General features: G+C 45.5%; 1 protein-coding gene across 1 annotated transcript in view; it reads left to right on the top strand.

Moving 5' to 3' along the window:
* T265_08788 (hypothetical protein) overlaps positions 1–15742 on the top strand; it is a gene marked incomplete at both ends in the record, with an annotated part of 26225 nt that extends 10483 nt beyond the window's left edge. Inside the window, 4 exons of the mRNA XM_009174688.1 lie at positions 1466–1570; positions 8002–8457; positions 13065–13625; positions 14767–15742. Of these exons, the coding sequence (XP_009172952.1) occupies positions 1466–1570; positions 8002–8457; positions 13065–13625; positions 14767–15675 (2031 nt within the window). The remainder of the gene's footprint in view (positions 1–1465; positions 1571–8001; positions 8458–13064; positions 13626–14766) is intronic.
* Between the last annotated feature and the right edge of the window lie 4177 nt (positions 15743–19919).

Raw genomic sequence — 19919 nt, 5'->3', positions numbered from 1 at the left:
CCCCCCCCAATCATCGGTGAACGAAACTGTGGCAGCTACAACCACTGTACGACGAGTACGCGGTTCTTACAGCTGTGATGGATGATGATGATGATGATAAATGGCCTTCGATTATGCAAAACGTGGAATCTGCCCTAGGACAAGTCAGTTGATAATATGGCTCTCGCGTCAGCTGACAGTGATGATGATGATGATGATAAATGGCCTTCGATTATGCAAAACGTGGAATCTGCCCTAGGACAAGTCAGTTGATAATATGGACATCTCTCGCGTCCAAATTCGTGCAAAACCTCATGAATATGAACGCGTCCCATGGCTACTGCTCTCTTAATGCTACGGCGTCTTCAGTAAACGGTATAACTCCGTCAGTCCCAGTAGTTAGGTTTGCAAATAGCGGAAGAATGATACCAACCGTGTTTCAAGACGTGGTATTCTGGTCTGGGCTCGTACAGGCCAATCGGACAACTCAACTTACCATATTCTTGACAACTTCGCTACTTGCGAACGCTGTGAAAGTTGTGCACGGCTGAGCAGTTTTTCAGCTCTCAACCGGTGGTGTTTTCACCGTCCGTTCACAACACTCAAGAAGATATCCTACACCTACTTCGGATCGATCGCAAACTCGTCCGGTCGCTTCGCGCGTCTTCTGTTTGGACCGCTGGTCTTCTCAAGGGGAATCAAACCATATTGTGGCTCGCGGGTTTCGCGTGAGTACTTTAGTCGACTGCAACGGGACAGCACGTCATGATGAGTACTTTAGTTAACTGTTCAGTCGCACTTGAAAATCTCGACTACGAACCATATTGCTGCACGCTTCAACTGCGACGTCTCGCTTGAAGTTCACACCATGGTTCGTCTAGTAAACTGGAAACCCCTTAGTGAATAAGGCAGTCCTATTGAACTGTACGAAAAATGCGCGCAGGTCCGTAAGATAGTCTTCCACAGACCTTGACACCGGTCGCTGTACATGTAGTGACGTGTGTGCCAAACGCATATGTGTACGCACTTCCTTACGAAACCTGCATTCGTGGATTGGACACTTGGGGAACGGAGCCAAATACTCTTGTTTGGAAGAGACGGTTTTATAACATATTGGCCCGAAACCTTCCCAACACTTCCGTGGACTCGTAGTTTTTTGACAATCATTTATCAGACAGGTATCCATAGTATTTTTATGTTGCTGTTACTTTCGAGTTCGCACCTTCTACCTGTGATTGCTCCATTCATCGAAGTTCCTATTCACTGGAGCAGCTATTGATCACAGCTCTGGAGCACGCAAGAAGCCATATCTCTCCCTCTTTTTGCGAGCATAATTTATCCATATGTTTCCCCTCATTCGAGTTCTTGCTTTACAGACTTCCTAATCATGCTTAATTTGAAGCGGCGACATAGCAGAATGTCATTTCTTTGATACAGAAATGGTTTGGTTTTCCTCAGTGCTTCGTTTTCTGTCCCTTCAATTCAGGTGGGAATACGGACAACCGAGTTATCAGCCATCTTCTTTTCCACGTTTGAAAATGTACGAGGAACGGTGATAGCTCATCAGTACCCTCCAAATTATGTTTCTCCGGTACGTTAACGTTTTTTGTTTTTATGCATTTCCGCTTAATAATCTATTTACCATCTGTGCGAACACTATGGCTCCATGCATTCTAAGCATTTCATCTGTGGAGGAGGAAGCAGTACTTTAACTCTCAATTTATCTGGCGATAGCCAGTCGGATGATCACCCGACCAACGCGTACGCTGTCCGCCAGAGAAATGAGCCTAGAACGTAGGTACCAGGTGCTTCGTCTATCCTCTGGTGACAGAGACTGTCTTGTATGCATATGCCACGTGGAAATTATGCAAAGCCACCAAGCAGAAGCATCACTGCTAGATTAGCTATCCGTAGATATTCGCTTCTTTCCGGACATTTTAGTGACATGTATTGGGGGATCTCTAAGGCAAGCGACGCATCCTCCAATAATAGACTAAGTGGTACCGGGAACACTTGTACCGCCTTTACCCCGAAATTGAATATTGCAAATAACAATATTGATGAAGTGAGGTGAAGTACCATCACAAAGAGACAGAGACTCACCGTGTTGTGACGGTTTGTGTGCCTTCGTAACCCACCAAGTGGTGTTGGTGAGAAATTCATAGTCTTTCATACTAGGTTGGTCAACGGTTAGACGGATGACGGACACAGTCTCCCGACCCTCCAGGTTGGGGGATGAAACATGTGTGGTGACTTGTATAGAAATGGTAGTGCAATTGCATTTCCCGCCAAACACCATTAACTTACGGTCAGTCTTTGAGCCAAAAGCTTTTACTGGCGACTCTAATCATCCTCCCGTCTATTTTAGGTTGCCCTGGTAGTATCTGAGCTCACGTAAAGCTATTATCCTTGCAAATAAAAATACTGTCGTACCAGTTTGGCCGTCGCGTGTTATCACCAGCCGGCTCGGCTTATTTGCTGCATATGAGTCTTTGGCACTGACGCTATGAGTGCTTATTTACAACGGGCTAAAAGCTCTAATACCGTTGTGTTTGGCGGTGACATGAACTATTAGGTAGGTAGACTAGGCGCTTCTGAGTCTCAGTTGGGTGGCCGTCTTGGATTGGATACGAGACGCACTCCAGATGTTTGCTTATCACATACTTGCCCTATGCAGTACCAATTTCCGGAAATCTCGGGCGAATCAGTCCCGAATCCACATCGCCTTCAATTACAAATGACGAGGGCCGATCACTGTCTATCTCTCCTTCTGGGATAGCAACGTCGACTTTGACCATGCACTTGTGCGCTGCTCTTTTTCATTGCGCTTTTCGGGTCTACACAAAACTCGCACACCTTGCTCAGCCATCGAGAATCTTGTGGACACAGAAATCAAACGAAAGTTTCCGAAACGGCTGCTGGAACGTGTGTTGGATGATCGCTTGTTGGATATCAACGGCCGCTAGGAACAAATATCCACGGTGCAACTCAGAGTCGAAACTTCCGTTTGTGGTTCAACCCAGCCGACCTCATCCAAAGATTGGATCTCCGATAGAAGAGTAGCCTTTCCGGATGTCGGGCGACATATTCCCCCGGACCTCAGCCACAACTCAACCCAACGCACCGTCCGACGACAGATAAAACTAAGTGTCCATGCAGACCATCAAGGTTGGTGGATCCGAAATGCCGAAGAAATGGAAGGTGCAAAAACGCTGGGAACGTCCGCGGGCTGTTGCACTTGATTCGTTTGACTGGTTCTCGGAGGCCTCTTACCATCGAAGCTATCAGGAACCAGAATGGCTCTGTCATCCAGCAAAGAGGAACGTTTGGACCGCTGAACACAATGCTTCGAACAACTATTCAATCGGCCACCTGCTACCTCCAATCCAGATTTCTGGCCTTTAACATGGAGTGAACCTCAGCCTCAGAATTGTCCAAGTATATATCTCCATTCATGCTTCATTTTACTGCTGGTTCTGACGACCTTCCACATGCTCTGTTCAAGGATGGCAGTGGCTTTCCCAGCCAGTGCTTTTCTAGCCCATTTGGATCTATCTGGGAGAAAGAAGCAGTCCCAGACAACTGGGGTGAATCGATAATAGTCCCCATTTTCAGAAGAACATGCATTGAATGCAGTAACCGCAGAGGTCCTAGTTTGCCTCCCTTTATAACAAGGCTTTTGGTGTCACTGTTTCTTCACCATCTTACGGCGGATCGCGAATCATTGACCCGTGAGCATCAAGCTGCGTCGACCACACTACGGCCACACCTACGGACGACCCAGAATCTTGGTATTTGTTTGACCTCAAGGGTGCGTTCGATTCTGTCGACCGATCAGTGCTGTTAACTACACTTGTTCAACAGGATATGCCCCAGAAGTTTGTAAACACAATCCGATCCCTATATTCACATACTTCTGGGAGGGTGAGAGTGTATGATGAGCTCTCCAAAAGCTTCCCCACAAAAAACGGTGTCAGACAAGGATGTCCATTCTCTCCATTTTTGTTCAACTTCGTCCCTGATGAAATAATGAGGCGAACCCTTTAAGCTCTTCAAAACCCCGGTGTTCAAATCGTTGCTGGTGAGAACCTTGTCAATCTGGAGTACGCAGACTACATCGTTTTCATCTTCGAAGATGGAGGCAAGATCCGTTAAATAAACGGAACACCATCATGCCATCTTTTACCACGCGCCTTGCTTCAAAACGTACACTTTCTGAACATATCCATTGCAATCCAAGGAGAACCACAGAAGTTTGTGAAGATTTATACTTACATCGGTAGTCATATTAGCTCTGGTGTGTATCTGATGAAGTTGGTGCCCAAATCACGTCTGCTAATTTGCTAATTTGTGTCGTTTGTGGCGTGAAAAAGAAATACCAGTGGGTCTTAAGGGTGGCGCGTGCCTGGCTAAAGTAATCACTGTACTGTAGTGTGGTTGTTAGGCATATCCTCCGTGGTCATCTGATTTGAAGCGTCTCTAGGTTTTTAACCACCGATGCTTCAGAAACCTTATTGGATTCGGATGCATCAACGAAATGGTAACGAGTTCAGTAGAAAACGTATTTGGTTGTGCAGCAAACCAGTCAGTCGCGCAGATCGTCCAGCATCATCAATTGCGGTGGCTCGGACGTTTGGTACGCATGCCGAAACACTGTCGACCGAGATGAGTGTTGTTCCCTGTGCTTCCTTCAGAAGGGCGGAAACCACGAAGTGGACAACGTATGACTTGGCGGAAGGGTGTGAAGGAGATTACGAAGAGTGTGTTGATGGGTGTGGATGGCGCAGTACGCCTTCCAGGATGGGGTCTCCGTGACCCCTCCTGCGCTTGGCTGGAGAAACGGCAAGAAATGGTGGCTGATCGATGTCAGTGGCATTAGTGCCGTCAGTATTTTTCGGGTTACCTGAATGAGTAATTGGATCTATAGGCACCTCAGAATGCTTGCGAAAGGCTAGCACAGGGTCCCCTCCCTCAACCTTTTTTCTTTCATTCTGAGTCTTTAAATATAATCAGACAAACTGTGGTCGTAAGACAGTGAGGTATCAGGGTCACCAATGATATTACTGTCCGATGCTGCTGCTGCTGCTGCTGAATGGTTAAACTGAGCCAGTTTTTTGGTCCTTTGGTTTCCTTTTGGTTCGCTTGACAACTATGCACCGAAGGGGTTGCGTGGTTGAGCGGTTTTGATTTACAGTTAAAACTGTAATAACAACTGCATCCATTGTTCACACTCTTCCTCCATTAAAAGCTTTGATTGCAACTCCCGTGATACTGTTTTTTTTGCTACCGGCGTCTGATCCTCCAGCTGATGCGTGTGGGCTACCTACAGTCTATGCTTCAGTGTTTGCCTGTCTGATAGATACGGATTCAGTACAGTGGCACGTAAAACTAGCTTTTTCACTTAGAGTGCAGTGGACTAAGAAAATCGGTCACTGCGTGGATGCCACAACAGAAGGTCCCCGTGATCAGCAGGTACTCTCATCAGTTAATGTACGTGAAATGCCACGAAAGAGTTAGGATGTATTTTCACTCCAGACAGTGCTGCAAATTACAAAGTATCGGTCCTGTTTAGCTCAATAGTTGGGCACTTTTCACCAACTCTGACTTCTTAAACCACTCGACTAAAACATAACCACTCCTTAAAGCGCCACCACAGAAAACTGTTTTTCCCAGAGCTGCTTGGTTTAGTCTTTTTGATAAAAATACCCTCCGATTCCGTCCAATTTTCTGAAGCACTGTGGCTGGTACGGTAACCCCTATCAGTCATTAGTGCTATGCATATAATATTAGTTGAATGGTCTCGGTGGGGTCTTCACCGTCAGAATCGTTAGTTCCGACCTAGTGATAAAGGGACTTCGTCAACTTCAGTATAACGAATAGTGTGACAAGGCATATCAGATGAATAAGCTATCATCAACGTAGATAGTGGTGGGCACATTCAAGCTGTGGCAATCAAACGTGATGCAGGGCTAACGCCCTTCCTTCGGGCGGTATGACAGTCAGACACATACAAGCGTTTCTTGACACTTTCGCGCGCGGGTGTATAACATTCATATATCCAAGTGGACCACACAAAATAACGTGAGTTTTCATCGACCTTTCAGATTTTCTCACGCTATCAGGTGTCCTTTGCTTCTTTGACGAGTACGATGGATGGGGTGAATGGGCCGAGAACCTCAACACATGCTGGCGAAGATGCTTCGTAGCTTATCCATACACTAACACCAAAATACTGAGGAAGATGTCAGTTCGTTGGGCAAATCCTTAGAGAAAGCCAATAAAATCCGTGAACGAGCCTAAGAAGGCGATCCTTGCAGAACTCTGGTAATTGGATATCATTGTACAAGAAACTGTTCCATTTTCCGGCGTATGCTTCTCTGCGCCCCGTAAAAGAACTATAGTTTATTTTTCACTCGGGTTTTATCTTGTTTCGTTTCATAATGGGAGATCCGTCTCCTGTCTTATTTGATAAATCTCACTGCTGGTTCGAATATATACCACATAACAAGTCAGATACGTTTTACTATCAGCCTCGGTTTTCAGGATCTGATTAACGAGAATTCAATTCCGGACCCTACAGCTCAAATGGTCTCCCACCAAACTAGCAAATTCATTCAAAATCATATGGCGTCCAGCTGATGCTTGATTAACTGCCCAGATTCTGTTCATTCTGTCTTGCATTTTGCAAGAGAAATTGGGAGAACTAGGCTATTGGGAATGCACAAAACGGAGCCCAACTATTCCGTCACTAACCGGCCCTGAGTACTTTTGATTAATCTGATGGATTAGGTGCTGTACTTCGTTTTAGTTTACTTTCTAGGTTATTTCGCCAAGTTACTTCACCTTGTTTGATAGTTTCCTGCACCCCATGGACAACAGCTACACAAACAGTTTCAGGATCGCAACGTTGCCATTCTTAATGCGACGAAAAGTTACTTTCACTTTCCAAGAGTTGTATTACAGCAGCCTCGAGCAGATGCGCAGCGTATTCTGATTTTTCATCATGGATGCTTTTCACTCACTTTTCACTACTGAATTGCACTAACTTTTAGGTTCTCTGTCCTTATGTGTGACTACATTTCCCCGTTCAGTTCAGTTCAGTATGTCAGTTATGTAACATGTACCAAAGTTACAAATGTTCCAATTTTCACACCTTCAGTTACCGGAAATGGGAAATATAGCCAAGCATTGGAGGCGATGGCATAATCAACTGGTTCGTATTGTATTTTGCTCTGAGGTAGCGTAAAATTTGGCAGCTGCGCATCGAAAGCCATAGCTTTGATGAGAAGCGTCACTGACCTAGTAACTGAGCCACGTATCCTAGCGCCGTTGTTTGTTGATAAGCTGAGTCCCGTGGCCCCAATCCAGGGAGACGGCAGCTGTGAATCCGACTGAGCCGATGGGTTAGTGCTTTCATATTTCATTGCCAAGTCATGGAGTGTTCGCCGCTCGGTCGCATCCACTCAACACGGCTGGGCAAAAGGTGTTCTGCGAGGCAGACGGTCTTCTAGAATGTTAATTACGTGTAGCAACTAACGTAGACCACAAAGGATGAGTAGCTTATCCCCTAAAACCAACCTGTTCGCTTCAGAATCTTTAAGCCAATTATCTCACCAGATCCGGCCAATGCTACGATTTTAGCTCAATGTCCTAATTGGCCTACGGACCAGAAGGTCCGTAGTTTGAACCCGACCTCTGCCTCTCGACTTTCCCTGTCTGGTTTTGGGCAGCCTCCCAGCCCTCGTGCTTCCTTTGGGTAGCTTGGCAGCTAGGCACCAAAAGGGTGTTACAGCTGAAGGATTACCATTTATTATTACGTTTCTAGCTAGAATCATTGGCAATATCGCGAGGATAAATACGATGAACCTTCAAGGCCTACTACCATTCTATTGACCTAATGTTTGTTCATTATCCGCAATGGATCAATTTACGCTGGCCGGACAGCGAGGAAACTTTGCTGGTCAAACTGTATGTAGCAGATTGGGTTGCTTGAGGACTTTAAACTGTTCTTCCTCGTTTTAGGCGCAGTTTCGAGAAATCAGTAATGCTGTACTCCCGCGTGCTGAACTGGCTTTCCGCCTTATAACAGTGGAGGCTTTTCAACACTATGTGATAGGTTGTCCGCAGCGTATCGAGGGGGACCAGTATCAGCGTAATACGTTACAGTTCAACATATGTCTGGTTCTTAAGCCCAAACCATGTAGCAATGTGGATGACGTTACTCGTTGGCGGTTCTGGACTTCGGAGAGTGCTGGTGGTCTGCGTTTGCCTATCCAAGCGGCGTATGAGGCACTTGCTTTGAAAATAAATCGCTATTTTTACGCCGTCGAACAAGAATGTGCATTCCTCTCCGGTCGAATGGAACGGAATTGTGGAGAAGATGTCGAGCTTCCTTGTTTAGACTCGATTTTCCAGCAGCTGCATTCAGATGGCACGTGTGTTTTGGACATTGAAAATTGTGGATCTCTTTACCTGAGGGTGAGTGCACGTTTTAAAATCTTAATTAAATTATCAGTATTAGCACCGTTACTCCTCGAAGACAAAAAGCAATCTCTCGTCATCCTTGTTTTTTTACTTGGAAAAACGCCTTTAGCATGGCGTACTTTTCGCTCACACCATCCGCAGTTTTTGAGTCCCCAGTAAACTGTGTGTGCTTTTTACTACCATAGTTTGTAAGCAGAAATAGTAAACTGTGTGTGCTTTTTACTACCATAATTTCCGTCGTCTATAGTTTTCCGTTGCTCCATACAATCTGTGGACGGAACAGTCCCTGGCATAGCTTAAAAGAAAATGATATAATATCATTGGACTTATAGGTTATTCCGCATGTTCACATGGCACATTTTTACGTATTTTTCTTTCGAAAAAATTCGGACATGTGGTCGCTGAAATACGTCTCTGCTGCTTTAATCAGCACTGCATCAGCTTTTCGAGCGCTTTTCAGGCTTTGTAAGCAGAAACTAGTGAATGGAAGTACAGTTGGCTGAGTATGTCAGACTGTATGAGCAATCAGTCCTATTGGTTTTGTGAGCTTTGTGGAAAGGCGCTTTGTTCTGATGAAAGAGAACCTCTTTCCACGACTTCCCCGTTTTTTGTCAGTGCATATTTTAGCTAGTACAGCAAGTTACTGCATTGTCTTGTATTGACAGTTCAATCCTTTAGAAGATAGTCGTTAAAACATCTTTCTGATCCGAAAACACTTGAACCGTAGTCTTTCCTGTTGACTTTTGGGTGTTGAATCTCTCTGACCTAAAAAACCCTAATGTATTGACTGTTGTTTAGTCTCAAGACCAAAGTAGTTTAACCGTGTTTTGTCAACAGTGAGTAATGGTCCCAAGAAGCATCGCTAAAAATGAATTGAAGGTGTTCAGTCGATTTTTCTTCTAGGTGTTCAAGCATTTGTAAACCCACTTGTCTGACAGCTTTTGCATACCGAGCTATTCATGTATTATGAACCCAACACATCTCCTTAATACCTCAGATTCCTCTGTCACTATTTTTCGCTTACTTTGGACGATCTGCCAGAATCGCATCACGGATTGGGTCAATCACCTCCGAACTTGACAGTCTAATGTCACCCTGATTGTGCTGCATCCTCTGTCTCAAAATATTCTCACAGAAAGCGCACCGCTTTTTGACATTCGTGTTATGATGCACACTTGTCACTCATGTCATACATTTTGTCGACTTGTTCTTCAGAATTATGGAAATGATAACTACTCGGATTTGCACACAGGAATATTCCTCACATTTTGTCCGCCTAGTTAACTATGCGACTCAAGACAATGTGAAAATGGAGTGTCAAACACTTTCCGATTTAGCATCTTGGATGATAACTCGGTGATCTAGTGAGCAGTGTGTTACATCCAGACAATGTATCGTGATATCTCGATTATCATAGCGACTGAAACACATTCAATTCAACACACATTTTATTCAACACATTCAATTGAAGCGGAAAATCACAAACGAGGATTCAGCTGAATCCAGCTGAGTATCCTGTGACCCTCACCTTATTTCACATGTATTGCGTAAACGCACCAAAACGAAGAATAATTCACACGATGATTGGAATTCCCATCTGAGAAGTTGTCACTCGAGAAGCAGATTACGTGCTTAAAGGAGTGGCGCTGTATCGGTTAAGTGCTGATGACCAGCCGCCCGGTTACGTGTCATTCTATCCCGTGTTACTAGTGCGGAGATCCCGGGTTCGGAACCTTGGAGTTTCGTGAAACGCACCCTGCTGGATGAAACATCTGTGCAGTGCTTCTCGGCGTTCCGGCTCGGATGACGAAGTCTCAACTGAAATTTCCTAGATCCCATCGGGCTACTATTAAACCAGAACGGTTAAGGTAAAACACATAGACGGAATGTTATGCGCCAAGACTCCAATGAGAGGCCATTCCTCTGTGGCGTAACCAACAGCGTTTCCATCAGACACGATTAAACGTGCTACCGACTATAGTCTAAATACCATTTTCTTTTAACATGGGGGTAGCTGCATATGTTGGATGGACACCATCGGCTGAATAACATACCGACAATCAGTAAGATCAGATTACAAAAATATGGAGTTTTTCAAGCCAGAACCTTTTTGGCTACTCTGAAGACTTTCTCCGTCGATTATGATGATGGACACACTTCAGGAAAAAATGTGTGAATTTTGTACAATTCAGGATAGCGTTCACACAGTTCATTCCGCGACCGAAAGTCTTTTTTAACTTTTCCCACATGGATCTTAGTGGTATTGTGTACACGTCACTTATTTGATAAGGTTTTTTGAACCTCCATACTAATGCGGCAAAGTACAATTTCTTGTGGAGATCTATCATATATACCAAACAAACCGACACTGGCAACGGGAAGCATGGTTTTCAAACGGGCGTATTTTAATAATAGCGAAAGTCTGTTAGCAATAAATGGGCTTGACTGGGCATTGTCCAATGTAGTAAGCGAAGTCGTATTTGAATGGTCTACCGGATGCTCATGCGATGACAGCCATCTGGATTGTCTGCCAATGATGTCACGAATTAGCGTTCCGTACGTAGATTGGCTAAGATTTAGTTCATATGCTTTCTCCCGAGCGAACGTTCCTTTTTTCCAATGTTGTTTGCTTTTTAAAGGTGAGCCCGAGTTTGCTCACCCAAAAATACTTCAGAATGATTTCTAAAAATTAACTGTCAGAGAATCCAAGTGAATAGACGATGGTAGGTCTTATGTAAAGTGTTCATGATGTTGAAGGTTCCAACATCCAATAACAACAAGCTCAAACTGAATCATAGTCGGACATAGGCTCCTGATTAATGTTTTCATAGATGTGAAGCTCTTAAGTAGTATTTGAATCTAGGGGACCTCCGCAGTTTGCGCTCAAAGGCTAGCATGCAACGCTAACGTTGTTTGAGTGGCATTTAATGCGAGGGCTGAGCGGTCTCATGGCCTGATTACCGCGCATTGGTTTGTGCTACTTACGTTCCGTGAGTAGTTTGTGGTGAATAATTGTTGCTCAACAGAGCCTGTGTGGCCGACGCATCCTCCGAATGTTTTCACACAATATGTCTCGTTCGTTCCACTGATGAATTTGCGTTTTTTTGCATCAGGTCTCCAATCGATGCTTTCTAATTCCATTTGATTGAGTCCTTTTTCCTACCAGTAGTGTGCTATGCCAAGGGCTACTTTCCCCCATAAACACAGGTATAACCAAAGTAAGCTTATTCTAGCCCCAATGATTAGGCTTGGGATCACCCTTGTAATTTGAAGATTGAACCAGGGCGTGTTCGAATACGTAACATCTTCAGCACCATATGTGGTATGCTCCTCCCAATGATGCGCAAAGAGGATGGGAATACGAAAAACACTCATTTCCAAACTAATTTGGTTTTAATGGGAGGTCCAGCTGAATCTCCCTCTTCATGATGTGTCTAGAGTTTTCAGAAACCTTCTGAGTAGTTCGCTATGTCAAAAATGGAGTTGCAAAGGAGACAACGAAAAGTCTCTACCTGTGCAGAGCATATTTTAGCGTCAGCTTGGTGTTATTTTTCTTATTCTTGACTGGAAGCATCGAAAGAAATAGTTGTGTCAATGGCACTCTTCCATTTACCCTCTGTCAATACTGCCTGCTGTTTATGGTATTCTAGCGTCTGGCTTATTTTTAATTACCTTCTGCTTCTTAACGCTTCTGTGAAGTATCAAGTAGTCCAGAGAAGAGCGTTAAAAGACCGAATATCAAGCGAATTCGTTTTCATCACCTCTTTGGCCAACCGGCATGTTCAGTCGGGACGGTTGTCCTCATAGATTTGCTACTGAAAGGGAGGAAAAGCTCACGGAAGAAATATCAACCAGGAAACAAACACCATGCTTTCGCCTGGCTTTCAATTATTCTCAAATTATTTATTTATTTTCAACTAGCTGCTGTTTGGCCAAAGTTATATCAGGTACTTGTAACACCACTGAAGTCTTATTTCGAGGTCATTTGTCGTTCAACAACGAGAGCAGAAGTTGCCGACATCCGGTGATTTCCTCTGTGTTACCGCGAAACGATTTATACTGGGAAGTGAGCTAGTCGTCTGCTCGAACATGTTCATGAACACCGCGATCCTTCTCTAGATGGAACTTGAGTGAAACGGCTGGCCACCAGAATCCTACCTCACTTAGTTCACTCAGGCCCTGGATGAACATCAAGCGTTCTCACCGTTTCGCCACCTCTCAGATCGCCGTTCTACACCTGTCATATACCGCTCATTATCGGCAACCGACGTTACTTCCATCCAGCTATGCAAACTTGGTCTGTGTGCGCAAACGTTTGACTCACGTTGGATCGCCCCAAATCGGGCAAGTGCCCTTGACTAGCCCCAGTAAATTTCTGTCATCTGATTATCGTGTATATTTTCTGTCTAACTATAGTGCCATATGTCTTATTATTTTATCCGCTTGACTTGTCCCATTTGCTTTGTACTTATCCATCTGTAGAAGCGCTGAAAACTATTTCAATTGTCATCCAAAGCGAGTCACGTATTTGTAATTTACTTCTTGCAACTAACGTTCATGTTGCCCCTTCTTTAATTCACCTCATAAATCTGTTACATTAGCTGAGTCCGGAACAGTCCGATTCCGTAAGCAACCGTTTACTACTGGAGCCTGAGGAGTTGACCCCATTGAGTACATCAAATTCTGTCGCACTACACATGTATGAGAACGAGGCAGAGCTCATCAGGCGGCGATCTTCTGCTGCTTGGGTCGCCTCACAAACGTCCCCCCAACCGGAATGGGAAGTTGCCGACGAAAATGTATTTGTCCTGGTCGCGCCCCCGACTCCGAGGGAACCTGGGCAATTGGGACCGATAAAGCTCAGGTGGGAGCCAATTGACTTTGTCAGTCGTCGGATTCTGCCATATCTGGATGGTTGTCACTGTCTACCAGAACTTGCACAACTGGCCAAGGTTGATGTGACGATCGCTCGTCTCTGTCTGATTCACCTAGTCCGTGCAGGTGTAGTCCGATCGCTTCCAGCGCCAACTTTTCTCTTGAATTCACCGCCCTTATCGTCTACTTGTACCCATGCGATAACCATGCCTGGATGGCTGGGACTGCCGAGGCTAACAAGTCTGCTAACAGATCATGAGCTGGCGTCTGCCTGTCTCGAGGCTGTGGTAAGTCCATTCGTTTACGCTTTGCTGTTTTTTGTATGATATGTTGCGAGATTTTATACGGAGCTGCATACTTAACATGTGTTTTTGTCAATTTGGAATGTGTCACTTCGTTGTTGCTGGGTCTCCGCTTCGACCTGGTACGCATTATCCCTTTCCCTCAAGTTCCATTTAGTTATTTCAGGCCTTACGATGACGATGAAGGAATTTACAAAAACTCGATGTTCAGAAACGCTTGCTGCTCGGCGATTTCTACCATGCCCGTCGGACAATTTGCTTGACTTTTTAGCGCCTTGATAGGCAGTCTGGAAGGGCTTGTGAATTCGCAATCATGTTCGTTCATCCAGGAAATCCACCGGGATCGAAGTAATTTGGCATGTCACTACCTCCTCAAAGTGACACCCAAGTGAAAAGCAATACGGATATTCAGAATGTTTCTTCAAGGCCTACTCAGCTTTCTGTACAGCTTGAACTCCTGAAAACTTTCCAGTTAATTCCTCAGGGTCACTACGGGTTACTACTGGTGTGACAAAAGCCGCAACCACACACGACATACTAATATGAATTCGAGTTGTGCACCAGTCCATGCTAAGTTATGTAAGGTCACCCCCCGTAGGTGCTGGTTTTTGCACAACCTTGTACTTTGATAGGAATCAGTAGGTATTTTTTCTACCATTGATCGACCATTGGTAGACAGCATTGTAATCGTTGTGAGACTGCACTCGTCCAGTCCATTTGCTAGAGAGACGTGATGATCAACCATGACCGAGGCCATTCGCATACCTTTTTATGGTTACTCTGGACGGTTTGAATTACTTAATGTCTGGTGATCTTCCTTTATATCGTGTTACTGTATGAAGTATCAATATCGGCAGACGACCCATCATCCATTTGTGTGAAAGGCTATTTCCGAGGCTCTAATTCATAACCTTAAGGTAATCAGGACATCTGCCGAATCAGAAGTGGCTCCGATGAATCTGTCGTTTGATCTCGCCGGTATTGATGGTCTTTCAGCATACCTATCATATCGTATCCAAATCGGGTCAATTTCGCCATTAGTTATACCCGCTCTGTATGTCTTCCCATCTCTTCCTAGTTGTGCCTGATGGAAATATTTACTGGTACTGTTCTCTGTTTACTTCAGCACTGTCATCCACCGAGCTCTACTGACAACAAAGACGTCCGTTGTTCTGTCGTTGATGTGTTTCGTGTATATGCAATGTTGTGCGGTTCTCCGAATTTCAGCCTCCCCCATTTAGTCTCAGCGAATCCACACCTACTCTTTGTGGATGCAACTAGTGTGCGAGAACGACTTTCTTCATTTGCTCCCATGGACTTCGAGAAATCTGCCGAACGTCCCCAACTAAGCTTGCTGCGCTTGGTTCAGTTCGGAGAAGTCAATGGTCTAATACACCGCCTGCAATGCTATCCAATCAGTGACCAGGTTACTGGATCCAAATCTGATTCTGATGCAGTTAACTCCTCACTGAACGACACACATCAGGTGGATGCCTCAGCTTTTCGGACCCCTAAACAACCGTCGCACCTGGTCCTATCACCGATACAGTCCAGTTCCAGTAAACGAGTGGGTTTATCATGGACAACCACGGATGAGCAACTGTGGGTCAAAGCCCGATCCTCCATAATGGATGGATTGCATAGCACTGGAGCGATCGAATGCTTGCTGCATTCTGAACCTTCGTCAAATGTCATGGCAGCAACGGTACATCTCACCAGTAAGTTGCTTTGTGGACTTCACCCAGACACGTCAACCGAACAACCACTCACCATCCCCGATCCAGTTCCTGGGCCAAACAGGCAACCCAGGACAAATTCAGTCAACTTGCCTATACCAAGCGATCAGCGCCTAATCTCCACTCCGCTGTCCAAAACAGAACAAAACCTTCGTCGCTTGCCTCATCACGGTCGCCATGACTCCATGCGATCAGTTGAAGAGACGATCCGCCGAAAATCTGAACTGAGCACTCGTAATTCAAATTCTCCTAACGAGTTTATTGCCTCTGTCCCAGACCTCTATTTACTGTGGAGATGAATTATTTCTTTTTGGTCGTTCGAAATGTACTTCCCATTTTTATATCGAAAATCACAATCAACTGGGCTTTTCGCTAATTTTCGCGGTATTGATTTCGAGTCATCCGAGCGCGATTGTATTCCGTTCCTGAAACTCCGTAATAGCACACCAGCTCGTGCAGAGTAGATGCTCTACTTTGACCTACTGGTACAAAGTAAATTGTGTGAAACAATGTTTTACTTTGAGCTATCAGTTAGGCAGCCTATACGTGAATCAGAGGCTGTGCAAGAAACCAGAATAGATCTCGAAGGGTTCTCTAGTTTCTCGAACACCTGCTTTTATTGGTGTGTAATTTAGATAGATGAAACAGTTTTGAAGTTTACTGTGCACCAGTTGGGCTGGTGAGTGCTTTCGTGCATTGACCAGACACCAGATATAATGATAATCGTTCAGCTGCAACACCCTTTCGGTGTCAAGCTATCACGCTAACTAAAAGAAGCACGAGGGCTGAGCTAATACCAGGCCTCCAAATTCTAGAAGGAGTCAGTCGAGATGCGCAGGTTTGGTTCGCACCACGGACCTTGCCGGCTACACCTTAACCAAGGAACTATCTCGAGCTGTGAGAACAGGCCAACTGAATTCATATAATGTTTCTGTTGACCGAAGGAGAAGCGCTATCGATGCCAGCATTATCTCTTTTTTAAGGCACCTGCTTTTAAAGCTGCGTGGACGTTTTTTAGCAAACCGGTTGAAACTGAAGTACATTCCATCCATCGTCGAGTGAGGATTCGAATTTTTTGTGCTTTGGCAGCCTAATAAGTAACTTTGAACTCGAAAGAAGGAACTCCCCATCCACGGACAATTCCCACATTTTCACCTAAACTCTCCGTAGAACTTATACTTCCTGATCCGTCACGTCAGGTTGGTGGAACCGAAAAAAACATTACGACGACAATAATGGAGTACAGTGTTGACAAGAAAACTCAGAACTCATGGTTGGTTGGGTCGAATGGTCATAATCTTGAAGTATTTCGACAAGCCTGTTCTTTATTGAACCTCATTGGCGTACTTCACTACGGTGGTCCACTGGCATAGTGATTTTACTTAAAGGTATCATTTGTCATTCCGGGCTGAAATTTGAAGCCTTCGAAAAGGGCATTATGAAATTTTCGGTAATTTGGACCGTTTATCCCCCCAAGTATACGACTTTTTAAAATGCAGAAAACAGAACACTACTTCATCTGATAGTGCCTGTTTTACTATGGTGATGTTTGGACCCTAATGTTTTGTCTATTCGGACTAGTTTCACACAGCGTGGTGTATAGGCTGTGTGGTCGATCAGCAATTTCTCCGCTTTCGGATTGTGTCCTGCCGAAGGAGTTATGGCACTTTGCTAACCTGCCTGCTATGCTTTATTAAGGAATTTATTTTCAACATTAGGCCGTAGATGGCCATTCACGTTTGAAGGAAGGTGACACAACGAACATTAAAGGGCACTAGAGTCACGTTGAAATTTATCGCATACACTTCATGCAAAAATATTGAATTATCGAGAAAACCGTGAATTTCGGTACCGAGCAGCGTACAGTGTTTGATTTATTGTCCCGCTGTATTACCAAACAGGGATCTCCTTCAGCGGATGATCATCCCACTAGAGTTTCATTGGTAGCTCTGTTTGATCATCGCTATTTTCACCTAATCTATGGCTGTTACAGTGGATAAACTGCTATTTTGAATTTCAAAATCCAACTTGCTGATATAGTTGCCAGTTCACGGATGTAAAAAAATAGCTCTAGCATTCCTGATCCGAATGGAAATGTGGTCTTCATCCAGACTATCGGGACTTAGGTAGAAAAATTTGTCTACTACGTCAGTCGGCTCATTCGCAAGCGTGAGATTCGGGTTTGATCCCACCCAGGTTTGCAGCAACACTTTACGATTTGCAGATGTGAGGCGCATGTTAATCGGTGAGGCAAGATAATCTAGGTTGCGCTGCCCGCATTACGATTGCGTCAAATCCAAGAAGGGCTATGTCGTCCGCGTACTCGATATATGTGAGCGAAACGTTTTGACTCCGCAGGTAATAGAGCCTGGGAGTGAGTCTTCCGTGATGATGACGAAACTGAAGAGGAACACCAAACAAGGATGACATTGCCCGTTAAAAAAAATAATCGTCCAGCTGTAGCACCCTTTCGGTGCCTAGCTGCCATGCCACACGAAGGCTGGGATACTGCCAGGTTGCCCAAGCCTAGACAGAGGAAGTCGAGTGGTAGAGGTCGGGTTCGGACCACGGACCTTCCGGTCAGTAAATTCGCGCTCTTACCACTTGGTCTCTCTCGCCCCCGTTACCACTAGATGTTTTAAACCCAAGGACGACCTCACTGTGGACCTTTACGTCCGTTAGATTTAGCAAGCGGCGCTTTAAGAAGACACTAGAATTGATGAGGACATCTTCGCTTGACGACCAACAGAGTCAAAGTTAGCTTTCAAACCAAGAAAGATTGCCACTGTTGGTTGCTGCTTCCGGCGTCTCTTACAGAATTTGTTTGAGTGAATATGTGGTCGGTGGTACTTCCTGTGGGACAGAATTCTCATGGGTCCGCCTCTTTGTGTGGCCACAGCTACCAGTGTAACGGTGATACTACTGATCGGGAGGCACGCGAGTAGTATGTGTTGTTCGTAGAATTTCGCTTTGCGTCGACTGAAAAAGGGAATTCTGGATGCGGCCAGAAGAGGCCCTCAGAAGATGGACTGGGCCGCCGCGAAGGAAGTCCTTGCAACGGAGTTCGACACGCCGGCTGACCGCCAGGAGGCTATGAGGCGGTTCAAGACGGCCAGGATGGCACCCGGATCGGTCGCGACACCAGTTGCTGTCGGATCAGTTCGTCGAAGGTGCGCAGCCCGCGCTCGGTGCCCAGTTGCGGTTGGCACGAGCAACTGGCCAGTTGAATGTGGAGGAGCTGGTGCGTCTGGCCCGGGAGCTGCCCCAGGAACCACTGGCCACGTTGCAGTCGCAGGAGAACAGGGATGCTGCATCAGTGGAGGAACTGCAGACCAGGGTGGACCAACTCACCGAACAGCTGGCGGCCGTGAAGACGGAATCGCGGAGGCACGCTCGATCCAGCCGGTGCTACATGTGTAGCAGGCCTGGCCACTGGAAGAATCAGTGTCCCCATAACCGATGGCAAGGGCCGTTTGTAGTCACCGACCGCCGGGGCAACGTCTATACCATTCAAGATGGTCGGGGATCGAAAGTAGTGAATGGGACGCAGCTTAGCAAGTGGCATGATACACCTGAAGAGCGGCCGAACAGACCCGCTACCGAAGCCGACCTGACGGAGGGAAATGAAAGTCGATGGCATGCGAACGAGCTTTAAGGGGTACAGGTGTGTAACGGTGATACTACTGATCGGGAGGCACGCGAGTAGTATGTGTTGTTCGTAGAATTTCGCTTTGCGTCGACTGTAAAAGGGAATTCTGTTGCGGAATTCGTGGGGCCACTTTGTAACATTTGCTTGGATTTGACCGACGAATGAGTGGAGGCAACTAATCTCCAAGACAACTCGTTCGGGAGAAGATCTGTGTCCAGTTTTTGAAACTAAGATGCAGATTAGAGTTTTGCTTCCCTGTTCAATGGTCTGTAACCGGTCAGTTGGCATTTCCGAATAAATAACTCCGCAGCGAAGGCCTTCTTCCTTTCACCAGGTCAGTGGCATGAGAGTTTTCGCACAGTGTTTGGGAAGGTAGGTTGGTCGCTGCTGTCATTCTGTTCATATAGCACCAACAGAACTATCCTTCGTTCACTTTTACCTCTAATTCTCTATATCGTGAATCCGTGACCACTATTTTGTGGTTTTTACCCGGATATCATTGTCTTGCGTGGAAGTGAACTGCGTTCGAGTCTCCTGTAGCCGACAGCCCCCATCTTGACGCCGTTCATTCTTGACGTTTCTCCAGTGAAGTTGTAAAGAGATATTTTTGAGACGTTACGTAATATTTTAAAAATGTTGGCGAACTGCTTTGCGTTAGTGGCTAGTAAACTGCGCGCTTTGTAAGTGAGGATATCACGGGTTCACATGATCGTATTTGTTCGACGAAATGTTTATGTCGAATTGCACCGTGGCAGCTGAGTGCTCATCAGTAGTCCGTCAGTTTGTTACACCACCGGCATCTTCGAAACAGCTCAAAACGTCAAGAAGTAGTAAATAAGCCAAGAAGGGTGCTGTTCCGTGTGCAACAGTTCACCGCATGAATCTGAGCCGTCG

Source organism: Opisthorchis viverrini, assembly GCF_000715545.1.
Source record: "Opisthorchis viverrini unplaced genomic scaffold opera_v5_241, whole genome shotgun sequence".
NCBI lineage: Eukaryota > Metazoa > Platyhelminthes > Trematoda > Opisthorchiida > Opisthorchiidae > Opisthorchis > Opisthorchis viverrini.
Note: the sequence above shows the minus strand (reverse complement) of the source record. Positions and strands in the feature narration are given on the sequence as shown.